The following is a 22177-nucleotide window of genomic DNA, read 5'->3' on the forward strand; positions in this document are numbered from 1 at the left end:
TGCTCCTGACAGGCTGTCATCTCAAGGAAAAGTAAACTTCAACTACAGAGGAGGATCTGTGCAGCAGGGGGAGAAGACTCAGCGGAGAGAGGGGAGACTGTTGGATTCACACACACATTATCTATTTCCTTTTTTTTGCCGGTGAGTGTCCCTCTGTCCCTTTCCTGCATCCGTCTGTGTGTTTCAAATCTATTTATACAAATGGTGACTTCAGAAATATGCCAGTGGTGTGGTTGACTTTCAGGGCGCTTGTTTTAGATGCAGCTGAGACAGAGGCGCGAGGATCAACACTTGTGTTTGCGCTCTGTGTGGTGCAGCGCTCGGAGAGAATGACTGACAGCAGACTAGCCTTTTGAACAGGACGTGATAGCGACAACACCTTCTGTCAATAATCTAAGCATAATTAATCCTAATTTGTAACCATTGTGCACCGAAACCATCACAAGACCACAGAACACACATTAAAATAATCATAATCTGAGGAAAACTCTAAAGAAGTGCTGAAAATTGAGAAGTTTTTTAAAGATAGTTCATATCTTAGAAAGATGCCATGGTGATTAAAGACAGTCACATTGTTGGCTGATGACACTCAGCGCCTGTCACATGAGCTCTGCCTTTGTGGGTGTGTTAATTAGGCCATTCACTTTCTGATTTATCTTTCGTGCGAACAAGGTAGCCCAGTCTCATATAGGCTATAGACCACAGGATGTGTTCTGTTTTTCAGGAAGTCAGAATTACTTCCCTTAACTACACATAGTAATGCAAATTACAGTTATATCTTTAAAGAAGTGTTAAAACTATAGAGTGTGTATGTGTAAAAGGCAGCAGGCAAACATGTATGTTAAGGGCCTCATCCTTACAGGGCAGGCTCTCCTAAATAATATCCATAGAGTATCTAGGTATGCAGTCGTGGCGTATGTGTCTCTGGATCTCTGCCACCACCTTACAAACGGTGTGAATGAACATACAGTGCTCAAAGCATTCAAATATTCAAGAGCGACTTGTTTTTCCAGAAACAATGTCTCTGTTAGTCGTGGATGATTTTCACTGCTTTCTACCAAATAATTAGCCCTTTTGGAATTTGTTTAGGTTTTATGTGGATTATCCAGAGTCACAGGGATATTGTTTCTAGAAAAAAAGATGTTGCTGCTGAATGCTTTTTAATACTTGTTTTAAATTTAGCATGTGGCACAAACCTCAGAGGCAGAATCTCAAAACTTTTACAGAAGAACTCGAAACTATCTGCATGGTTAGATAACACGGGGGTACGTTCAGGGATGGCATGTGAAGTTACGCCTGAGTCATGCATTGTGTCTTTTCAAATTCTGTTTGTAGTTTAGGGAACTAAAGTCTGCGGTTAGGTTTAGAGATCATGGTTTGGCTTTTAAAAAGTACAGCCGTTACTAATGTCACGTGATGTCATTAAACATACATCATGTGAGATCTGTCACTACTGCAGCACATTAGACATACTAGCACATCCATCCACTTTCATCCGCTTATCCGAAGCTGGGTCGTGGGGGGGCAGCAGGCCAAGCAAAGCACCCCAGATGTCCCTCTCCCCAGCAACCCTTTCCAGCTCCTCCTGGGGGACCCCAAGGCGTTCCCAGGCCAGATGAGCTATGTAACCCCTCCAGTGTGTTCTGGGTCTGCCCTGGGGCCTCCTACCAGTGGGACATGCCCGAAACACCTCTAACAGGAGGCGCCCAGGAGGCGTCCTGATCAGATGCCCGAACCACCTCAACTGACCCCTTTCAACACGAAGGAGCAGCGGCTCTACTCCGAGCTTCTTGCAGATGTCCGAACTCCTTACCCTATCTCTAAGGCTGAGCCCAACCACCCTACACTACATTGGTATTGAAATAAGTCCATTGACTTTTGATTTCACATGGGAAACATGTGACCACAGGGAACAGCAGGCTCCCAGGTGAAAGTCCAGAGTTTGTTTGACCCATAAACCACCACTCCCCCCCCCCCCCCCCCCCCCCCCCCCCCCCCCCCCGCCCTATAGGAACTTTGTCGCTCTTCATACTATGTAGTTGCCAGAAATGTTTCAAACTGCCACAAAAGGTGCCTTTGTGTGTCGGTATGTCAGTTGGATGTCACAAAGCAGGGGTATTTGACGAGTTTGGTTCGACACGTGACACACAACATGTGATATTTGTCACTACTGTAGCAAACACCTACTAGCCCACTACATTGTTATTGAAGTAACTCCATTGACTTTTGAGTTCACATAAGAAACGAAGAGCAGGCTCCCAGGCAGAAGTTGGAGGTTGTTTGCTTGCTGTGTCAACACCTGCCGCCCTTCGGTGCACATCACACCACTGCAAAAGGTACCTCTGTGGACTGAGTGGCAGTATCTGATGAGGTGGGAGTGGGAACGGGCTGTTAGGGCATAAGTTTCGTCTCAGCACTGGGGGGACACATGAAACAGGGAGTCAGAAAATTTTAGCACCAAACACTTCATTTCCTGAGTTCATGGTGAATTTTTAGGCACTGATTTGTGCCTTTTCTGCAGACATTTTCTGCTGCCTATGTTTTTATTGTGGGAGGATGATTTAAGGATGTCCAGCTGTCTTGCTGCATGACATGTCCATTAATGCTAACACTCCCATATTTATATGTTACATATTTAGGCCACAGTCCAGCAGATGTGTATGCTTATCTCTAGGTTGGCCAGTATAAAGCCATTCCCTCCTTTTATATTGCCAATAAGCCTTTATAACCGCAGTTTGTTTTATGACTGTTTGTAAGTAAGGCTGTAAAGTCAGGTATGTGGCCCTGCCTGGAAAAGTGCGTTATATAACAATAACTGTAAGAATGAATTGACTGTAACAGTAATTGCCTCTGTGTAGAAGCAGGAGGCTGATGTGAACCAGAGGTGAGGCAGAGTTTCTCATTATCAAGGCAGAGAGAAAAGAGAGCCATTCTGAGCCAGTGACCCCATTAGGCACAGGCCATCCAATGATGTTTAAAAAGCTCCTGGGGTGCGGTGGGAGTCCCAGGCCCCGGGCCCATCATGATCCCCCCTCGCTTTTAGCCCAGGCTCGGCCGGAAGCAGGCTATTCTCGTCCCGCATTGTGCTGCCGAGGTATTCTAACGCTGTCCATTGTGTCCGAATGCTTTCCATGACTCTCAGCGGTTTCAGTGGGTCTGCACCTTAAACCCCTCCATTATGGACTGGCTTGCATTGCCACATTTGCTGTGTTGGCTTTTGTATTCAGTCAACCCCTCCCTTTCACCCCCACCCACTCTTGCACAGAACACAAGCGGGTGTAGCCAAGTTTAGATCCAACCACAAAGTATTTGCGGTCTAGTGTAGTTTCAGTCGTGCTGCTGCAGAAACACAGTATCAATTAGTGGGATACTTCGGCTCTTTTGAAGTGGGGTCGTATGAGGTACTTATCCATAGTCAGTGTATTACATACAGTGGATGTCAGTCGGCACGCCCCCAGTTTGGAGAGGCAGACAGGAGTCCTACCCAAAAGCTAAACAATGTACTGCTGTGGATGAGGGCATGTGTTTCTCTTCTTTCTTTGCACTTTGGATCAACTCTGTTTGTGTTTACAGTTACAGTTGACTCGACCTCGACGCATGTATGATGCTGAAAATATTAAGCTTTATGGACCTTGAACTAATGACTAAGGAGAAATCGGACCCCGCTGGACCAGTTGAAAACCATTGCCATAGACAGTGAATGGGAGCCTGATTTTGTGGACCCACAGAATGTTTGTTTTATTTTTTATACTCAACTGAGCTGTGTTCTATGGTAATGTTCTCATTTCTAAAACAGAAAGTGTAGCCATAAACTCAGAACATTCCCCTGGCTGCTCTTAGTGTCCTCTAGATCAGTTTTTTCCTATTAATATCAATGTAGCAGCTCCAGACTTTAAACCAGGGGTGTCAAATGTACGGCCTGTGGGCCAAAACTGGCCGAGCAAAGGGCCAAATCTGGCCCACTTGAGGACTCTGCACACTTTATATTGGTGCATTTGTATAGGCTAAGAGGTGCAAGGTTTCCACCAAACACTTCAGTATGGTACCTTTGGAACCAAAAGTAACCCTTCAGACATGGTACCTAGACCCTAGTGTTTCCACTGCAAACAGTACTCTTAAATATGGGCAGAGTTGTTGTCACTCACTGTATTTCCTCCTAACAGGTGACACAGAGGGAAGTCTGCACCTCGTTTATTGTCCACAGGACGAGGCTGAACACCGACATTTTAAGAATGCCAATAAGCAGCTCCAGTGGGCTACAAAAGAATCTGTATCTGACTTCAATCATAAAACAATATTATTGAAAACCTATTGATAAGCCTCTATGAAGCCTTTTGATTTGTAAGACAGGGATAACTTAACCTACTTCCTAACAGCTGCCACCTTAGCTTGGTGTGGTGATGGTAGCATTGCTGCACAGGAGTCGACATGTGTGGTAGATTGTAACGACCGTTAGTTGTTGACTGACTGAATGTAGAAAAACAGATAGATTGTTGAAACTGCACTTTTTTCTTGAAGGCTGCTCATCATTCTGTTTTATAAATGTGGTCCATGAACTAAAATGAGTTTGCCACCCCTGCTTTGAACCTTATGACATCACAAATTTGAGTTTTAGCACTCCAATATGTTTGGACTGTCTTGGACCACAGGAGCAACATGTATGGATTTTGAAAATGTTCCCTTTCCCACATCATGAGGTGATTAGTAGTTTAGGTTGGTGTCAGACAATCTATTTATGGTCATTACAAAATGTTACACGAGACTGCATGTCATCAAAAAAAATCCAGTTTGCAAAATCATTACAACATCATACTGAAACAGAAAAAACTCTTCTAAGTAACCCTAGAGGGCCCTGGCATAGGCTGATGTCGAGAAAATATGATTTTGCATTTTAACTTCCTCCTTTAAAAGCATCCATTGAAGTCTGTAACCACAGTGTGCTCTCTCTTCTCTCTACTTCAGGACGACGGCTTCATGGGTGAAAGATGAATCTCCAGCCGTTGGGCGACTGTGTGATTGACTCTGCTGCGATGGAGGACATTTCCCAGCACACCCAGTGACTCCCACCGCCACCTATGCCTCCTGCTGAATGTGGAAAGCCTAGGATGGAAGACCCACCAAGTGCTGCTCCGAGGCACTGGCACAACACTCTCGACCTCCACAACCTCAACCGTCTCCCCTCCACATCCAGCTGCTTCACCACCATCGCCAACCAGCCAGGGACCACCGCCACCGGGTGACAAGATTCCAGGATGTTTGTGAATTTCCGCCGGATACGAAAATGCCAGTGTGTGCAGCTGATGACCACCTGCCTGGTGCTGTCCGTGGTGATGGTTTGCTGGGAGCAGCTGGACAACAGCGTAGTCAACCACGTCAAGTCCTACTCCTACCGCTACCTGGTCAACCGCTTCACCTACATCAACAAGAGCCTCACCATCCCACGAGAGCAGGCCAGGAGTTTCAGCAACTTCCGCTACCTGCTGGACCACCCGGATAAGTGCGCCGGCAAAGACGTCCTCCTCCTCCTCTTTGTCAAAACATCCCCGGAGAACATTGAAAGGCGAAACGCCATCAGATCCACCTGGGGGAACGAGACCTACATCCAGAACGCCCTGGGAGTGACAGTCAAGGTGGTGTTCGCCTTAGGAGCACCACAGACCCAGAAGGAGGAGCTCTTAAGGAGCAGGAGGAGCGGGGCTGGTTTTCAGAAGCATCTCATCCAGGAGGACCGTCTCCATGGTGACTTGATCCAACAAGACTTTTTAGACTCCTTTCACAACCTGACCCTGAAACTGATCCTGCAGTTCCACTGGATGCACAGCCGCTGCGCACACGCCCGCTTCCTCATGACCGCTGATGACGACATCTTCATCCACATGCCCAACCTGGTCGCCTACCTGCAGGACATGAGCAGCAGGGGCGTCACAGACTTTTGGGTCGGTCGGGTGCACAGAGGGGCGCCGCCAATCCGCAGCAAAGACAGCAAGTACTATGTGTCCTTTGAGATGTACCCGTGGCTGTCGTACCCTGACTACACAGCCGGGGCCGGGTACGTCGTCTCCAGGGACGTGGCGGACAAAATCTACCAAGCCACGCTGACCCTGAATGCCTCTCTTTACATAGACGATGTGTTTATGGGCATCTGCGGCAATGCAGTTGGCGTGTCACCACAGGAGCACGTCTATTTCTCAGGCGAGGGCAAAGCACCCTACCACCTGTGCATCTATGACCAGATGATGACCTCACATGGTCACGTGGAGGATATTTATGACCTGTGGAAGAAGGCGACCCACCCGCAGGTGAAGCAGAAGACCTCTGGACTCACAGGGAGGCTGTACTGCACAGCTGTGAAAGTGGCTCTCCTTTGTAGACCGTACTATTTTAACACCTACCCATGCAAAGCAGCCTTTTTTTAGTATGACGAAAGGTGTGTGTGTGTGTGTGTGTCAGTGTGTGACAGAGAGCGAGGGAGTGTGTCGTAGGTCATAATGAAAGGAGGATCATCGCTGCGAATATTACCTCAGTCCTTTCAGTCGGACATCCATGTCAAAACACTGGAGTGTTTGTGTTCTGTGTTTTCAGAGGCAAAGAGACCAGACGATTCATGTTTGTCACTGTCAGTGTGACATCACCAACACGTCAATGAGAATCATTCAATCACACTGGCTTTGCACTGACAGCAGAATGTGTTCAGATAATGATGTTTACATGTTTCATCTCAAACCTTCTGTGCTCACAAACAGAATTTTAAATTATTAACTAATTTATTTCCAATCTCAGCCAGCGGATTACAAGACTACTTTCTGCTCTTCTTGGATTTTATTTCCACTGCTGTGAAACACAAAAGGGTTGCCAAAATTTTGTCACACTCAAAAATCAAGGTAACGTTTTCTTAACACACGGCCGCACCTCTTACTGGCACTTACTTTAAAATGTAGAAGTTCCACATCTGTGTGTTCCTGTGTGCTGTTTGAGCCGATGTAAGAAAAAAAAAATACACAGTATATACAGTGATGTGTCAGATCTAAAAATGTCTCCGTGTCATGAAGTGCAAAATTCCTCACAGTGACGTAGAGTAGACGTGTAAATGAAAAGACTTTACAGACAGTTCCTGTGCTGAAAATCACAATGATGTACCGATGAGCAAAGTGTGCGCTCTAAATTGAATATTTTCTTGTCATAAGATTTTATTTCTTTTTGTAATTCAATTTGTGAACATGTTTTTTAATGAAATAAAATCTCCAAAGTGAAAGTTTTTTTTTTTTTTTAAATTTATTGCCAGTAGTGGCATCAATAATGTCAGTTTGCTGGCCAGGTTAAACCATCAGCACCAACTTCATTACTTTGAGTTAAAACTACAACATAAACTATATTCTCAAAATATTTTTTAACCACAGGATGACCACAAGACTTTAGGAAGTGACTGTGCCTGACACATAACGCCCCCTGCAATACTACAACTTCTTGTTTTCACACTTACTTTTGCTAATCTAATGTCTGTACTGCCAGCTGATTAGCTTATCTTAGCACACAGACCGGAAACAGGCTGACACAGCTACCCTGAGTCTGTCCTAAGGTGACTAAATCTGCCCACCAGCACATCTGTAGCTCTTTCATTAACATGTCATGTCTCATTTGTTAAATCTGTACAAAAAAACAAAGCGTAGAAACAACACATTATGGATTTTCAGACTTTTTATATACTTACTTCAAAGTGAATATTTCCAAATAATGTCAAACTATGTTCCTTTAATTTGGATATTTTTTCCAATTTTGAAGTCATTACTTCAAGGTCACACAGTTTAATATATTCAGCATCATACTTGCCTTTGGCCATGTCGTCAAGCTACTTCCGTGTCTCTGTTAAGTAGCTGTCTGTCTGTGTCGGCACTTCAAAATAAAAGCTCTGTGCCAGGAATTCACTGTACTTCGGAAAATAAAGTGTGTTTTTTTACAAACTTGACATGTTTGCATATCACTTGTGGTCCATTCAGAATGGACCTGCGACCCACTTTTGGACTTCAACCCACCAGTTGGGAACCACCGGTGTATGGAGCAGCTCCAGACTTCATACTTGATATCTTCACAAGTTGGAGACACTTCTCTAAGTTTCTGGCTTCTACAGGGAGTCGCTCATGCTCACAGATATAGATTGAACTTTCCTCAGCCATGGACATATTGGAACTCTTAATTTAATCAAGTCGAGTCAACTCGATCCAAGTTGGAGTTGATCCAAAGTGCTCTCACAGCACGCACAAAGAAAAGCAAAAACAAAAGAAAGAAGCCACTGTTCTTCTTCTCTGACTTAGCTGCTAACTGCTACAAGCCGCTTTTTTAAATCTCCCAGCGGTGGGTTGCGCACATCACACAAAATGACACCCGTCTCGCCCATGTTCCCATCCTGCTGGCTTTCTCTTTTACACAAACGCCGTTTTTGGTGCTGTTAAAGTCGAGACACATCTGTACCCCCATTCTGTGATCGTACCTTTTATACGGAACGATAAGGCGGCGTAATGGCGCAACATTCCCATCTTATGATGATAATGATGACGATATGATTCATATGAAATGTGCAAATGTAACGCATTCGTGGTTTGCAGAAATGTCAGCATTTTCTTCTGGTGACTCTGCTGTTGTGAATCATAACTGCTTATCCAGAATGTCTTTAACTAACAAGTCAAGATAAATAAGTATCTAAAGCTGTCGTCTAAAGTACTTTCTCAATCACATGAATAAAAACCAGTGTGTATAATTCTACATCCTTCATGAAGATATAGTGCATTTCCCTATAAGACCTGTAAAAATAACCGTTTACAGCACTGACGTCTGACCCAGAGAGAGCACGTGTTCACAGTCACACTCGAAGCCTGCTTACACTTTGACCACATTTGCTATTCTGCCATCACTAAACCACAATGGTACTTAAAGGACGTGCATTCAAAGCAGTGCTCTGAAACCCTGTGTGCAAGATGCCAATTACTGCACCACACAAAGAATAAATGTTTGCCCTTCCTCTCCATAGCAACAGTTTGCTGAGCAGCGGCACACATGGAGCTGCTGCACAAACCTCATTAACGTGCAAGTGCAAACATCTTCCATGAAAGTAGTCTACACTTTACCACCCGATCACATCTTCATAAGTGAAGGAATGGACTTTGCCTGACCGTGTCAGCTGGGACACTGCTATGATTTGGATTTTTTTTTCCCCAGCTGGCATGTGATACTTGGAGCCAAAAATACCTCTGGCATCGGCCAGAAAGTCATCGCAGTCCTCAGGGGTGTCTGGTCCATGGAGGCATCTGGTACACTGCTAACAGTAATAACTGGCTGGTCCTGTGTCAGTGCTCAACATGCACCAGATAAATGTCATAAACCGTCACACAAACAAAGCTGAGCGGTCGTTTTTCAGTTATGTGGCTGATTAAATCAAAACTGGATTTCAAACTAAGCCAAGATTCACACTCACACCTTTCATCTGATTCATTCCTTACAGTGCTTTATATCCATTATCATCTGCAACAGTCAGGTTTCCTCTCTGAGAGTATTGAATTTGATCAAATCTCACCTCAGCAAATACCCACCTTTCTTTTAATATCACCACGTAAATGTCTCCGTGTCTTCCAGGCAAAGGTCATGGAAATGTCGCCCTCCACTCACCTCGACTTACAGCGTATTGTCCATATGTTTATTTATGGCACTTCATCCTGAAATGGGATGTTGCCTGGATTAGCTGTTCTCCAAACAGCTGCTCTGTTTCCATGGCAACGCATTAAGAAGAATAATTCACACAAAGGATTTAGACAGGCCTAAAAACACAAGCCGCTGCCTACATCTGTACTAAACCGCTGTAACTGACTGTGGGTCGGTATTATTGTCATTATTATTATTAGTATATCGACACAAACATGGTATTCATCTAAATGTGATGATGATGATGTCATGTCATGTGTGTGAGCTCCTTAGTCTAATTTCCCTCTGACATAGGTTTGTTATTTTTAGATTCACTAGAAGTGATCATTACTGAGAATCAGCCGCACAGCTTAAGTCACTTCTTAAGAGGATGCCTTGCAAAACAGTTGTGTTGACAAGCATCATGTAATTGCAGATTGTCATGGTCAGTGCACCAGCTGAGTCCCATGGGCCAGCTATAACTACGCCTTATTAAAAAGAGACCTTAAAGAGAGAGTCTGTCTCGGAACTGGACGTTTGCACAATTTATCCGGACAGGTACAAAACTTATACACAAAATAGGTCAATGTCAGTGGCTTAAAAAGGCCGTAAAAATTAGTTTGACATCATTTTTATTAGGCGTTAGATGAGAAGAGTCTGTCATGTCTGTGTGCTAAATATGAAGCTACATGGTAAGCAAGTTAAGATTAAACAGACTGTTGGAATCGTATCATTTCCCCACGTCCTACTCCCCAGTCTCACAGTTAAGTGTGATGGCGTTTCAGCAGTGCAGCCAGCTCATGACGCAACATGACAAATATGTCGCTTGTATGTGTTCATCCTCAAAGAGATACATACTGGTCAGATATTTTGCAATTTGTGCCCTAACTTCTCTTCTTTGTGATGTTGATCAAGACTTGAAATGCGGAGGAAAAAGACAAAAATGTCATTCCTGTGTACCTTGCAAAGTTTTACAAAGGTCACAGGGTGCTGAGATCATTTATAGGAAATGTGAACTCCCTCTTTATTTGAGCGCACTGAGAGGGAACTGTTGCATATTTCACTGCTGACTAGTGGTTCTCAACCAGATGTCCATAATAGCAAACCACAGCTGAGGAGAAGTGAAACTTATGAGCAGAGTCGTCACTCTTATGACTGATGCTCACACTGGATTCATTTCCATAGCGAATCAATGTTTTTTTCAACAAAAAGTATGAGATCATTTATTTTTCATGAATGACTATAACCACGACCCTTCAGAAGCACATGCCCCGTGCACAGTGCTGTCAGTCCTCATAACCTGGTGCAGGTGATGGCAGGAAATATCAGATTGATATATGTTCACATTAAAAACTGATAAAAGATGCAGCTGATTTGCATTTTTTTTTTTAGCAAAGCTAAAAGCTAGTCACCTCAACTGACCCCTTTCCACACAAAGGAGCAGAGGCTCTATTCCGAGCTCCTTTCCCTATCTCTAAGGCTGAGCCCAGCCACCCCACACAGGAAACTCATTTCAGCCGCTTGTATCTGCAGTCTCATTCTGTCAGTCACCACCCAGAACTCTTGAGCATAGGTGAGGGGTGGGACGTAGATGGACCAGTAAATCGAAGCTTTGCAGCTTGTTCAGGTGCAAAATCTTGCACTTGGGCCCGACCTGATGACCATACGCCACTGCATGGAGGCATAAAAGTCCAATTTAGAAATCATATTTAGTATCAGGAAAGCAGAATGAGGAAAATATCCTAATGTTTGTGTATAGAAAGAAGTCTGAATGGGCTGGTTGTGTGGTGGTTGGGTCACTCTTGTTGAGAGTACACAGCAGCACGTCAGACAGATATTCTCTTAAGCAACACTTTACTGTTCTCCATACTTCAGCAGCTTCACAACAAACCCCACTTCCTTGTTAAGGGTCACATGGCTCTTAATTAACCAGTGAGAAGCTAGTAAGACTTAACACTTAAGTAAATGTGTGATTACTGAGGACGACACAACAAATTGTTTTTAACAATGCTGCTGCAAATATTTTACTATGTAAATAACTGAACATAAGTGTAAATAATTAAGAGCAAATCACTAAAACACATGAATTAATTTTACTTGTAAACCTTACATGCATCATTTGTCTCTGCAGTTTCAGTATTCCCCAGTACATTTAAAATCTGACCGAGTATTGTGGGGTATGGTGTCACACTGCTGCCTGCCAGTAGGTGGTGCTGTTACAGTTCTTCCATATCTGTGATTAAGGGATGTGTAGGTGGCATTTCTATACCAATTACTCTAAGAATGCACCATCACCATCCATCTTTAACCTGCAGGTTCCCTCTAGTGTTCAAATACCACAACAACTCACACTGCACACTTTGACACCAGCACTCCAGACACAGCGAGTTTACTTACAGCAATTTCAGTTTATTAAGACATTCATACAATTCTAGGGAGGAGGAAATCTGAAAAGTAGTCAAGGGGGGGTAAATAGCAATATACTCTGGGAAGGGTAAAACCACATGTCAGCAAAACATGGCCAACCAGTGAGGAATTCTGATAGAGCAAGTGGGATTAAAAAGAAAAAAAAAAAAAAAAAGATATGGTATATTTAAATTAACACATTCACAAAAGATAATAAAAAGCAAGTGAAATCTACAGTAAAACATGACAAGTGCCTCTATTAAGCAGTCCCACAATACATCGCACATATGTTAGCATAACATAATTTGCAGACTTTATACAGCACTTATACCTTTTAGTCCACAAGTAAGTTACTAAATGGTGGAGAACATCGAATACACACATCTTAATTGAACATGGAAAGAAATACCTGATAAGAACCTTTAAGTTTACAGAACCCATGGCTTTGTAGCTCCAACCAGCCGTCTGTCGAGGTTAGAATCTACAACTGTCCAAGAGGGACCACCATAGAAGTCACCTCGCTTTTAACACATACCAAAATTCAGATCCAAGGTTTAGCATTGAGAAGTTTTTTTTCCCCCTCGAATAATATAAGCACAATGCAAGTGGACGATCGCTATCACTGCGTTTAAAAAAATAATAATCTCAGGGCTCAAATCAGGTCGGCCACATTCATAGGCATCTCCTCCACGGTAGTATTGTAAAACGTCTCGATATCCCGAAGAATCCTCTTGTCCTCCTCAGTGACAAAGTTGATAGCAACTCCTTTTCTGCCAAAACGACCACCACGGCCGATTCTGGAAGGGGGGAAGAGATGGCCTGCCGTGAGACTCACAGGCAACAAGGAACACATACTGGTGCAATAATGCCCAACTACTGTTTTTATTAATTAAATACTAAATTTGTAGAAAACATGAATGCCATGAAGCCAATCACAAACACTGAAGATCAACTTTGTTATAACACGCAAGATGTCACTGCTCAAGATGTAACTTTCCAATTATTGTTTAATATGTGTGCGTATTTTTACCATTATATCTGGTATGATTACATTGATGTGATATACAATGTGTCTTACCTATGAATGTAGTTCTCTCGGTTTGTAGGAAGGTCATAGTTAATGACCAGGGAAACCTGCTGGACGTCAATCCCACGAGCCTGGGAAGAGAGGACAGCATTTCAAGTTATATTCAATTCTAAGAGACAGTGGGCTAAAAATATTGTGCATGTGTTAATGTCGCTCGTATATAAGTAACAGATTTCTACAAAAGAAAAACCCATTGTGGAGAATGAGCCCTACTCTCCCAAAAGTTTTGACTGCTTGGTCATTTTAAGGACTGTTGCAGGATTTAAAACATTTGGGGTTTAGTGACATTTTATGTTGATCATGATAGTACACTCACTACTCACCAGAAGATCAGTAGTGATCAGAACTCTGCTTGAGCCAGACCGAAACTCCCTCATAATCACATCACGCTCCTTCTGGTCCATGTCACCATGCTGCGAACAGAGGATTATTTTAGTTAGGGAAATGTGCGGCATTAATACCGATAAGCCTCGACAAGACTAGAGTATATTGATCCAACACAACAGACGGGGAGCGGATCCTACCAGAGCAGAGACAGTGAAGTCTCTAGCGTGCATCTTCTCAGTCAGCCAGTCGACTTTTCTCCTGGTGTTGAGAAAGATGACAGCCTGGGTGATTGTCAGTGTCTCGTACAGATCACACAGAGTATCCAGCTTCCACTCCTGGAGACATGAAAAACAAGCCACGTAATGTGTTATTAAATGAACAAAGTTAAGTTGACAAGTCATAATTCAAGCCTGCTCATCAAGTATCTATTAAACTCCATCACAAAAGTAGTAAGTGTAACACAGGATCTTGAGACAAAGGACACTGGACATTAAGAAAGAGGTCCCCCTGAGCCTCATTTCCGATACTGTGCTTTTTATCTCCTTCCCTGGTGTACCCATGCTTACACGGCCACATGAGCTAAACCTGAGGCTTGGCTCCTGCAGTTCGAGCAGGGTGCTTTAGTGAGAAGGAACATTTGACATTCACAACAGTGAGGCAACTTAGTGAAGTGTTACGGATAAGTTAACGCACCTCTCGTTCCACATTGATGTAGAACTGCTTGATACCCTCGAGGGTAAGCTCCTCCTTCTTCACCAAGATGCGAATGGGGTCTCGCATGAACTTCTTGGTCACCTCCAACACCTCTGCTGGCATGGTGGCAGAGAGCAGAACCACCTGTAGAAGATGCACAACACTTAATTATAACATCCAATCAAATCAAATTGAAGTGCAGTATTTTTTTTAAAGTAAAACATTTAAATGCAGGACCAAGTGTGGCACAGCACCTTGAGACAGAGGCCAATGAACATTAAGAAAGAGGTTCGACCACATCTCATTTTCAGTGCAGTGGGCAATAATCTCCTTCCACGCAATACTCTGCTAGCATTATTGCACGAAACAGATAAAATCTGGATCGCACAATTATAGCAGACTTCTGTTAATGCAGAAGGGATTACATATTTAACATTTTTACTGTCAGTGTTTTGTCCACAAGGTACTTACTTGAATACTCGTGCTCTGCTTCTGGAAGATCTCATAGATCTGATCTTTGAATCCCCGACTCAGCATCTCATCTGCTTCATCCAGGACAAACATCTTGATGCATTTTGCAGCTGTGCAGGAATGAGACATTAAACGTCAAGCTTTTATTTGTGAGATGATTTGTTGGAGAATGCTTTTTTGGTCTGTCACTTACAAAGATGTCCCCTGGTAAGCATGTCGTACACACGTCCTGGTGTACCCACCACAATGTGGGGGGACTCAGCCATGAGCTTTTGTATTTCATGGCGGAGATTGGTCCCTCCGATACAGGCATGGCAGGCTGCCCCCATGTAGTCACCCAGAGCCAGAATGACCTTCTGGATCTAACGAGGGGAGACAGGAGCAAAACAACAAAACAAAAAAACAAATTCAGGATGTGGTGCAGATGGCATGACAAGACATTTCCACAGTTTGTGGAATAACTGTTAAAAGTGATCAGTAAAATGAAAGAAATCTCCATTATATGAGTCAGTCCCGAAAGATGGTATGCCATCACATCACTCAGTTTTCCACAGCAACATGTTAAAACTGAAACAATCAATTCAATTAAGCCAGATTTCAGATCGATGTAGCCATGGACAGAGACTACACCAATCTTAAAGATGTTGTGATTCACAAATTTCAGAATTTTGAAAAGTTTAGAAAAAAAATGGTACCTTAGAAATTGAATCAGTGTCCTCAATATGCTGTATAGGTCTGAGATACTGTTGAGGTCACTGTGACCTCAGAAACAGCATACCTGCTGAGCCAGCTCTCTGGTGGGAGCCAACACCAGAGCCTGAGTCTCCTTCATCTCAATGTCCAGCTGCTGCAAGATAGAGATGGCAAACGTGGCCGTCTTGCCAGTGCCCGACTGGGCCTGGGCAATGACATCATAGCCTGATGGCAGGGGGATAAATATTATTCACAGTAAGAAAAGATTTTGAAGTGATTCATTTAAGATTGAGGTTTCTATACATTGAAGTGCGAGTGATCAGTGGAAAAAAAGTTATCCCCATTAATGGGTAAGTCCCGAAAGATGGTAAAGCATCACTTCACTCAACAATTCACTCATCAGTTACATATATACTTTCTTTACCTTTGATGCAAGGTATGATCGCCCTTTGTTGAATGGCAGATGGCTTTTCAAAACCATATGCATATATTCCCCTGAGAAGAGTCTCCTTCAGGTTCATATCATCAAAGTTGTCCGTAATCTCGTTCCAGTTGCTCTGAAGGAAAAAAGAATAGTTTGTGAGTGCAAGTAAGCACTGCTGAATTTGTGTTTGAATCTGTGAAATTAGAGTTTAAAAAGGGTATTTAATTGTGCTCTTACCTCGATGACACCATCAGGCTCCATTCCATCTGGCCCCCCATGGTCTCTATCTTTTGAGCTGTGCAAGAGAATAGACATAGGTTATATGATAAAATGACAAAACTGAAAGATGTCTTGAGATTAGGCTGCTTTCAGAGGCAGCTACGACGAGCTTTCGTTTCCGCCACGTGTTCTGTCAAGCCAAGACGGTCCTTGTGAAAATAACTCGCATATTTCAAGTTAACTTTAAGGGATTAAAACGTAGAAACTACGTCAGAAATGTAGTGAGTGGGTCTCACTGGGTTACGCCCAGAGGATCTCATTACAGAGGCCGGGGCTTCGCTGGGCGCACGTGTCGAATTCCACGAGCAGCGCTCTGCTACCTGCCCCCCCCCCGAAAAATTCCCTCTTATGTAACCTGGAGAGGTGTCAGACCGGCTCACACGCCCACTGTTAATTCATGTAAATTTGAGTATCAAAAATCGCTCGCCAATATGTCGGACAGTTGGGCCTGTGCTGGCTCCTGTTGCCTGAGAAGTAGGCCGAGCTGAAACGTTAGCTTGGCCCGACGGTTCCTCTGACTAAAACAACCGCCGACCGACCACGACAGCAAAAAGTTGCTTCAAAAACACAAACCAGTCTTGTTGCATTTTACGCTAGAAAGACGAAGCACCTTTCATTTAAACGGCTAGTAGCGCAATTTTGGAGCGCGGGGTAGCTGGGCAGCTAACGTCACAAAGCTAACCGTTAGCAACCACATCGTCCGCACAGCAGTTGGGGCCTAACTAACTGTCAGCTAGAAAATAAATAATTTGACATCAAACAGAGTGCACGCCGTCGCGATACAGTTGCATACAGCTAAAGATCGAATACTGTGGTTAAAAAGTGACACAATATATACGACTTTTACCTGTTGTAATCAGCAGAGTCGCAAGACATGATCCGTTCCCAACTTCAGCATGCGAATGGAAAGATCGCCAACTGCGATGCCAACTGCCTTTATGCAGCCGGACTATTTTCACCGATGAATGTAAAGAATCCAGTAACGTCGTCGGTTTTGTCTCAGCGCACTGAATTTATATTTGTATTACATTAAATTATTTTCACTACCTTCTATACACAAATGTGTGCATCATTTACCGATAAAAATGTGAAAATTGATCCAGACTACATTTCTCGGCGGAAGGATATTGCAGTAATAAGTAGTGCCAGGGCTGCTACAGTGTCTCTGACGGGTCAAAACTCGTCCTGCCAAGGTTGTGCAACCACAGAGAGGGTTCGTCTGAGGCCGTTGGAAGAGGAGTTCATGAAAATGAATGAAGAAAAATTACAGAGTGCATGAAATACAATTAATGTAAGAGTGTATTAAGAAAAATACAGATTGCACAAGATAAAGTTCACATCCCTTATCATCTTGAAACCATAGCTTAGAGGAAGAAGTGCAGCATTTAGTGCGGTTTATTCTTACATTATATATTCTACAGGCCTAATTTAGGCAAATTTGTGGAGTATGAAATGTATAAGATATATAATATAAGACAGCAGCGTGTGACATAAGCACAGCTGCTTATCACAGTTGTTGAATGCTTTATACATTCTTTCTTTCTGATGTTGGAGACAGGTTTTAAAGCACAGAAGTAAATGTATGTATATCTGTATAGATAGATAGATAGATAGAAGGTAAAAACCAATGGTTAAAACTTAAAAATCAAGATTTTAATGTATCCAGATGTAGTGAATTCCACAGTTTAGGGGCGCATAACCAGAAAGTGCTCTCACCAGTACTTTTATGGGACACATGAGGAACATTTATATATACTGTGTGTATGTATACTGTGATAAAAAAAGTTGATGGTTATCATACTGTGTACCTTTGCTTATCTACGATATTGGGGGAAAAAATGCAACTAGACAAATAATCTCCTCTTTAGTTTATTACTTTGTAGTAATAAAACCCCTCTGTTTTCATTCTTTTAAGGGTTGTTCTGACTGATAATAACATAAATTCTGTAATACCGTGATACCAAGGTATTTCCTGAGACTGTTATCGTTAAAATCTCATACCGTTACAACCCTAGTCGTACACATACCTCACTTAAGAGAAAAAAAAATCACTAGAAAGTTAAAAATCAAAAAGTAATAAACCTTAGCATATTCTGCAACTATCTGTAGAATACACAATATAAGAATATACTATAATACACTTTAAATACACTACAGGATGCAGTGAGGTAGAGTGATAATAAGATGTGCAAATTTGCCATACAAAACATACATTGGAGCTGGTTGGGACAGAAAACTATAAAGCTTTGGGCAGGAATGACTCCTTGTACCTGTCATCATGACACTCCCTCCCATATGTAAGCAGGGTGTGTAATGAAGGAGGTGGAGCAGAGGGAGACCTGGTACATTAATCATCCTGTAGAAACCTGATTAGACAAACTTGTCTCACCAGTATTTATGTGGCATGATGTGAGGAAACAATTGGGCAAGGTTTCCTTCTTGATGCCAGGCATTATAGTGTAAACTTCCACTACTTACTGGACTTGAGTAATTCCAAATTGATATTAAACAGCCTTTTCTTTGCACTTTTCACCCAGATCCTTACACTATTATAACCTACATCATGTAATATCCATGTGTTTTCCTCTCATATGAAGTGTTTTAGCCCAATGTTACAATCACCATGACCTGCTTCCCTCTGTATTGCCATTGTTCTTCTAGTTCCAACCGTCTGTGTGCCTGGTGCCTCGCCCTGTCTGTCATCATTTGGTAATATTCTTGTATGAAAGAGTCAGCTGACTTACTCATGAGACTCCTTTTAACCACAGATGTGCCTGTCTACTGTTTTTGCCCCCAGATGTGGATGAAGTTGATGTTAATTCCTGATTGAACAAATCATGTGAATGGATTTCCTTGTGACATCAAAGTTTGCACACTTTTTAAAAACTGAACTTGAATATGATCACTTGATCCCTCCCCCTACAGCGCTGTCGGTTTTATAACCAGTCTGATAACATGGATCTGTCCTACTGTAAGTTTCCATTACAAGGCTGTGGTTAGTTCCTTTATGCTCCTGGAGTTACTGGTTACTTTGAAGGTTAAAGTTTTCATCCAGCGCATTTGAACATCTTTGTAGATTGAACTATCCAGCAGTATTCACTACTTCTCTATCACAGCATGCTTCTTACATATCAATACATCTGTCATAACTATCCAATATTATGACATAGAATTTTTAAGAAGAAATAAAAACTGTATCATACATTTTGCATTGTATATTTACTTAGGTGACATTAAATGTAGTACCTTTACTTGAAGTACTTATAAATTGCAGTATTGTTTCTTAAGTAAATACCTTATCCGCCACTCAGAGGTCCAGCAATTGCCTGGCACTGGCCTGGGGTGGCCACCTGTAGCCTGAAAACCATTCCCCTGAGCGAAAACAACGTTTTTGTGCACTTTTATTTCACAGATAACAAACAGTAAATTGCAAATACAATCAAGCCTCCACAAAACAAATCGCATTTTTAAGTCCTGTGTGCGATTAAACCCCGAGTAGCAGAAAAGGCGGTGAGCTGCTATGATAATTTATGGAGCAGGAAATGTCATAGGCTTATGCTAATAAGGTTAGCATGTGGTATATATGAGGAGAAAACGTGTTTATCTGTGAACCTTGTGAGTTATAATAGAGCCAAAATTTGTCATACTTTGTTAAATGTTGCTGTTGTTGCTGGCTTAATGGAAGTGGAAAAGTCTGCGAGCCACTAAGCCAGTGGCACACCAAAGGGCACACCGAAATCTCAAGGCACACCTGTATTTATATCTGTGCACAATAGCTTCTGTAACGTGTGTTATCACTCTTATTACGACACAAGGCAATAAAAATAAGACAGGTAGCTTTTGTGATACTGTCTAGTCTTTCGGTGGAAGGTCGTCTTCCCCATGCGTTGTTGTAATTTTCTCCATACAATACTGTGATCCATTGTCCCACTCACGGCTTTCTCCTTTTAAATGTTATCATTCTCACAATGGCTGCCAATCAGGGCTTTTGATGTGTCACATACTTATAAGTGTTTTAGGCTTATGCTAATATTGTTAGCATGGTGTATTTGTGGGGAAAATGTGTCTGGAAAAAGAAAATTGCTTTGCCTATGAACCTTGTGTTATAATGAAGTCAAATTTTGTACTTTTGTTTAATATTATTGCTATTAAGCCATGTTTTAGGTGTGTTAGTTGAATCAATCAAACTTCACTGCACTGCACTGCACAGAAACACAACACATACAGTGGCATAAAACCTTTGTGGCAAACAAACATTTATGGCACTTGCACATTTTGTTATGTAAGATAATGTTCACAAATGAGCACCTCTTTTATGATTTTTGAAGCCCAAATGCAATTGCCATAAGTAAACCACCACCACGACACTATCAAGCTGTGGTCAGCATGATGACGTACTTTAGTCTAATTCAGGTACTTGTTAGCAGCTGCCTTTTTGAGCCAGCATTCACAAGTGTGGTTTTCATTGATGTATTTTATGTTGCAGAACAAAACGTGACATCTCTAAAGCTTGTGTTCATCACAGACCTTATGTAAAGCATCTTACCAAAAACCCATTGACTTTGAGACGAGTCAGAGGGTGAGTTCAAAAATGCTAACTCATTTACGGGTTCAAGAACTCATTATTGGGGCACTCTGTCACATTTTAAACACGAGTGTAAGAAATTGTAATATACTGTAGTGATAAAAATTAAAATAGATATTAACACTATACATATAGGTAAATTAATGCTTGCCCAGCCCTTCATAAGTCAGTGGCCAACGTCTGCCACCCTATTCAAAATGGTTTGGACATGCCACTGCACCTGCAGTGATCAGGTCTGGAACATGCAGGTCCCATGTGGCCTGTGTCCCTGGCCCATTTAAGTTGAGATCTTTCTATATATTTTTACAATTTCCTTCAACTCTGTGAAATAACAGCAGCTTTGTTTCTTTCATATTACAGTGCTCCTGCCTTTATTCCAGTGCAATGCTGAGTGTACAAAGACAAATCATTTGTCCCCTTAGAAAGACAGACAGTTATAATGTTGTATGAAATAGGAAAAATATCCATTTTCTTCACTTCTGACACCAAAGCAGAACAGCTGAGTGTACTTTGTCTCTAACGCACGATGGTGTAGTAGTTGGAGAAGAGTTCCTCTCCTGCTGTAATGTCCCTGAGGGATACAAGGACAACACAGCGCAGAGGCCTCTGTGTGTCATTGCTGTAGTTGACATTAGGCAGATACTGGCGAAGCTCGATGGGAAACTTATGTGGCACATCATACTCCTGGTAGCACACGTTGGCAGGCGACTCGTTGGAGCAGTTGTTCACATACTGACCAACAGCAAGTGGGTTTAGTGGACTTTCTGTCAGCCAGCTGGTGTCACTCATCATGAAGGGCCCCAGTCTGTCCCTGCCACTGCAGGAGTTGAACACCATTTTGGAGATGCCTTTGTCATTGCCATCAATCAGGACACCATCAATACACCTGAATACAAAAGGGTTCCTGATGGACTGGAGGAGAATTGGCTCATAGGCTTGATAGACTGTGCCAGGGTACATGGCCACTGTGGCTCCTTTGGGTACAAATCCCTTGGTGACAAACACTCCCGTACCTGCAAAGGGCAAAGTGCTAGGCCTCCGGTCAATGCAGAACCCAAGACACTGAAACATGGCATCATCTCCACACACTGAGTTCCCTCCACCTTGGTCTTCTTCGCTTGTTACCTGTCTGACAAAGTGAGTTTGAGTTGCTCGGGGCTCCCCATGGGTGACATGTTGGCTCCTGAGCAGGAGTCTGAAGAGCTGCAGTAAGCTATGTGACACCTCCTCATCTGGCACCAGTTTGTCCTCAGAGAGCTCCGGCACCTGTCGCAAAGTTTTCTCATTTTTAGACAGGTTCAGTATAATCCAAGGCACAAACCTGTGTCTGTACGATTTCCATTTGTTCTGAAATCTTTTTAGAGCAGTTCTAAACATCCAGGTCGCCGTCTGATATGTCGGACATGGGGGAAGGAGCTTGTTTTTGTGGATTTCAGAGTCACTTCCGGTAAGTCGCTCCAAAATAAAAAGCACATTTGTTGAGATATCAAAATTCGTCTCAGAACTGTCAAACTTTGATAAGATATTTTTCAGTTTGCGACAA

General features: G+C 42.7%; 3 protein-coding genes and 4 non-coding genes across 8 annotated transcripts; 1 reads left to right on the forward strand and 6 right to left on the reverse strand.

The window, feature by feature from the left end:
- Positions 1-7252, forward strand: b3gnt5b (UDP-GlcNAc:betaGal beta-1,3-N-acetylglucosaminyltransferase 5b). The gene is made up of 2 exons (XM_033649870.2): positions 1-141; positions 4963-7252. Exon 2 carries the CDS (start codon positions 5253-5255, stop codon positions 6414-6416), a length of 1164 nt encoding a protein of 387 aa, XP_033505761.1. The 5' UTR covers positions 1-141; positions 4963-5252; the 3' UTR covers positions 6417-7252.
- Positions 7253-12057: 4805 nt separating this feature from the next.
- Positions 12058-17043, reverse strand: eif4a2 (eukaryotic translation initiation factor 4A2). 2 transcript variants are annotated; one of them, XM_033651475.2, is made up of 11 exons: positions 16897-17043; positions 16008-16065; positions 15771-15903; positions 15432-15571; positions 14847-15015; positions 14654-14763; positions 14183-14326; positions 13687-13824; positions 13486-13575; positions 13154-13233; positions 12058-12872 (listed from the first exon to the last, which is right to left on the reverse strand). In XM_033651475.2, exons 1-11 carry the CDS (start codon positions 16923-16925, stop codon positions 12728-12730), a joined length of 1236 nt encoding a protein of 411 aa, XP_033507366.1. In that variant the 5' UTR covers positions 16926-17043; the 3' UTR covers positions 12058-12727. The 2 variants fall into 2 exon arrangements, with proteins under 2 accessions (XP_033507366.1, XP_078029319.1); XM_078173193.1 differs by having other exon boundaries at positions 16008-16053; positions 16891-16982.
- On the reverse strand, positions 13941-14122 carry LOC117272556 (small nucleolar RNA SNORA81). Its single transcript, XR_004502949.1, has one exon. It is a non-coding gene; the product is annotated as a small nucleolar RNA SNORA81 (small nucleolar RNA).
- LOC117272557 (small nucleolar RNA SNORA81) lies at positions 14421-14602 on the reverse strand. The gene has a single exon (XR_004502950.1). It is a non-coding gene; the product is annotated as a small nucleolar RNA SNORA81 (small nucleolar RNA).
- Positions 15122-15195, reverse strand: LOC117272558 (small nucleolar RNA SNORD2). The gene has a single exon (XR_004502951.1). It is a non-coding gene; the product is annotated as a small nucleolar RNA SNORD2 (small nucleolar RNA).
- On the reverse strand, positions 15660-15732 carry LOC117272559 (small nucleolar RNA SNORD2). The gene has a single exon (XR_004502952.1). It is a non-coding gene; the product is annotated as a small nucleolar RNA SNORD2 (small nucleolar RNA).
- Positions 17044-19432: 2389 nt separating the features above from the next.
- On the reverse strand, positions 19433-22073 carry setd9 (SET domain containing 9). The gene has a single exon (XM_033650875.2). The coding sequence runs from the start codon at positions 22009-22011 to the stop codon at positions 21151-21153; it is 861 nt and encodes a 286-aa protein (XP_033506766.2). The 5' UTR covers positions 22012-22073; the 3' UTR covers positions 19433-21150.
- Between the last annotated feature and the right edge of the window lie 104 nt (positions 22074-22177).

This window comes from Epinephelus lanceolatus, chromosome 12 (assembly GCF_041903045.1).
Source record: "Epinephelus lanceolatus isolate andai-2023 chromosome 12, ASM4190304v1, whole genome shotgun sequence".
NCBI classification, from domain to species: Eukaryota; Metazoa; Chordata; class Actinopteri; order Perciformes; family Serranidae; genus Epinephelus; species Epinephelus lanceolatus.

What these genes read in the sequence shown, in the direction of transcription:
- b3gnt5b (XM_033649870.2), top strand. Translation starts at nt 5,253, where the DNA reads ATGTTTGTGAATTTCCGCCGGATACGAAAATGCCAGTGTGTGCAGCTG.
- eif4a2 (XM_033651475.2), bottom strand. Translation starts at nt 16,925, where the DNA reads ATGTCTTGCGACTCTGCTGATTACAACAG. An exon ending in GACTCTGCTGATTACAACAG is followed by an intron (nt 16,066 to 16,896) that starts GTAAAAGTCGTA and finishes TCTCTTGCACAG; the next exon opens with CTCAAAAGATAGAGACCATG. An exon ending in CGAGAGAACTACATTCATAG is followed by an intron (nt 12,873 to 13,153) that starts GTAAGACACATT and finishes CCCCCCTTCCAG; the next exon opens with AATCGGCCGTGGTGGTCGTT.
- setd9 (XM_033650875.2), bottom strand. Translation starts at nt 22,011, where the DNA reads ATGTTTAGAACTGCTCTAAAAAGATTTCAGAACAAATGGAAATCGTAC.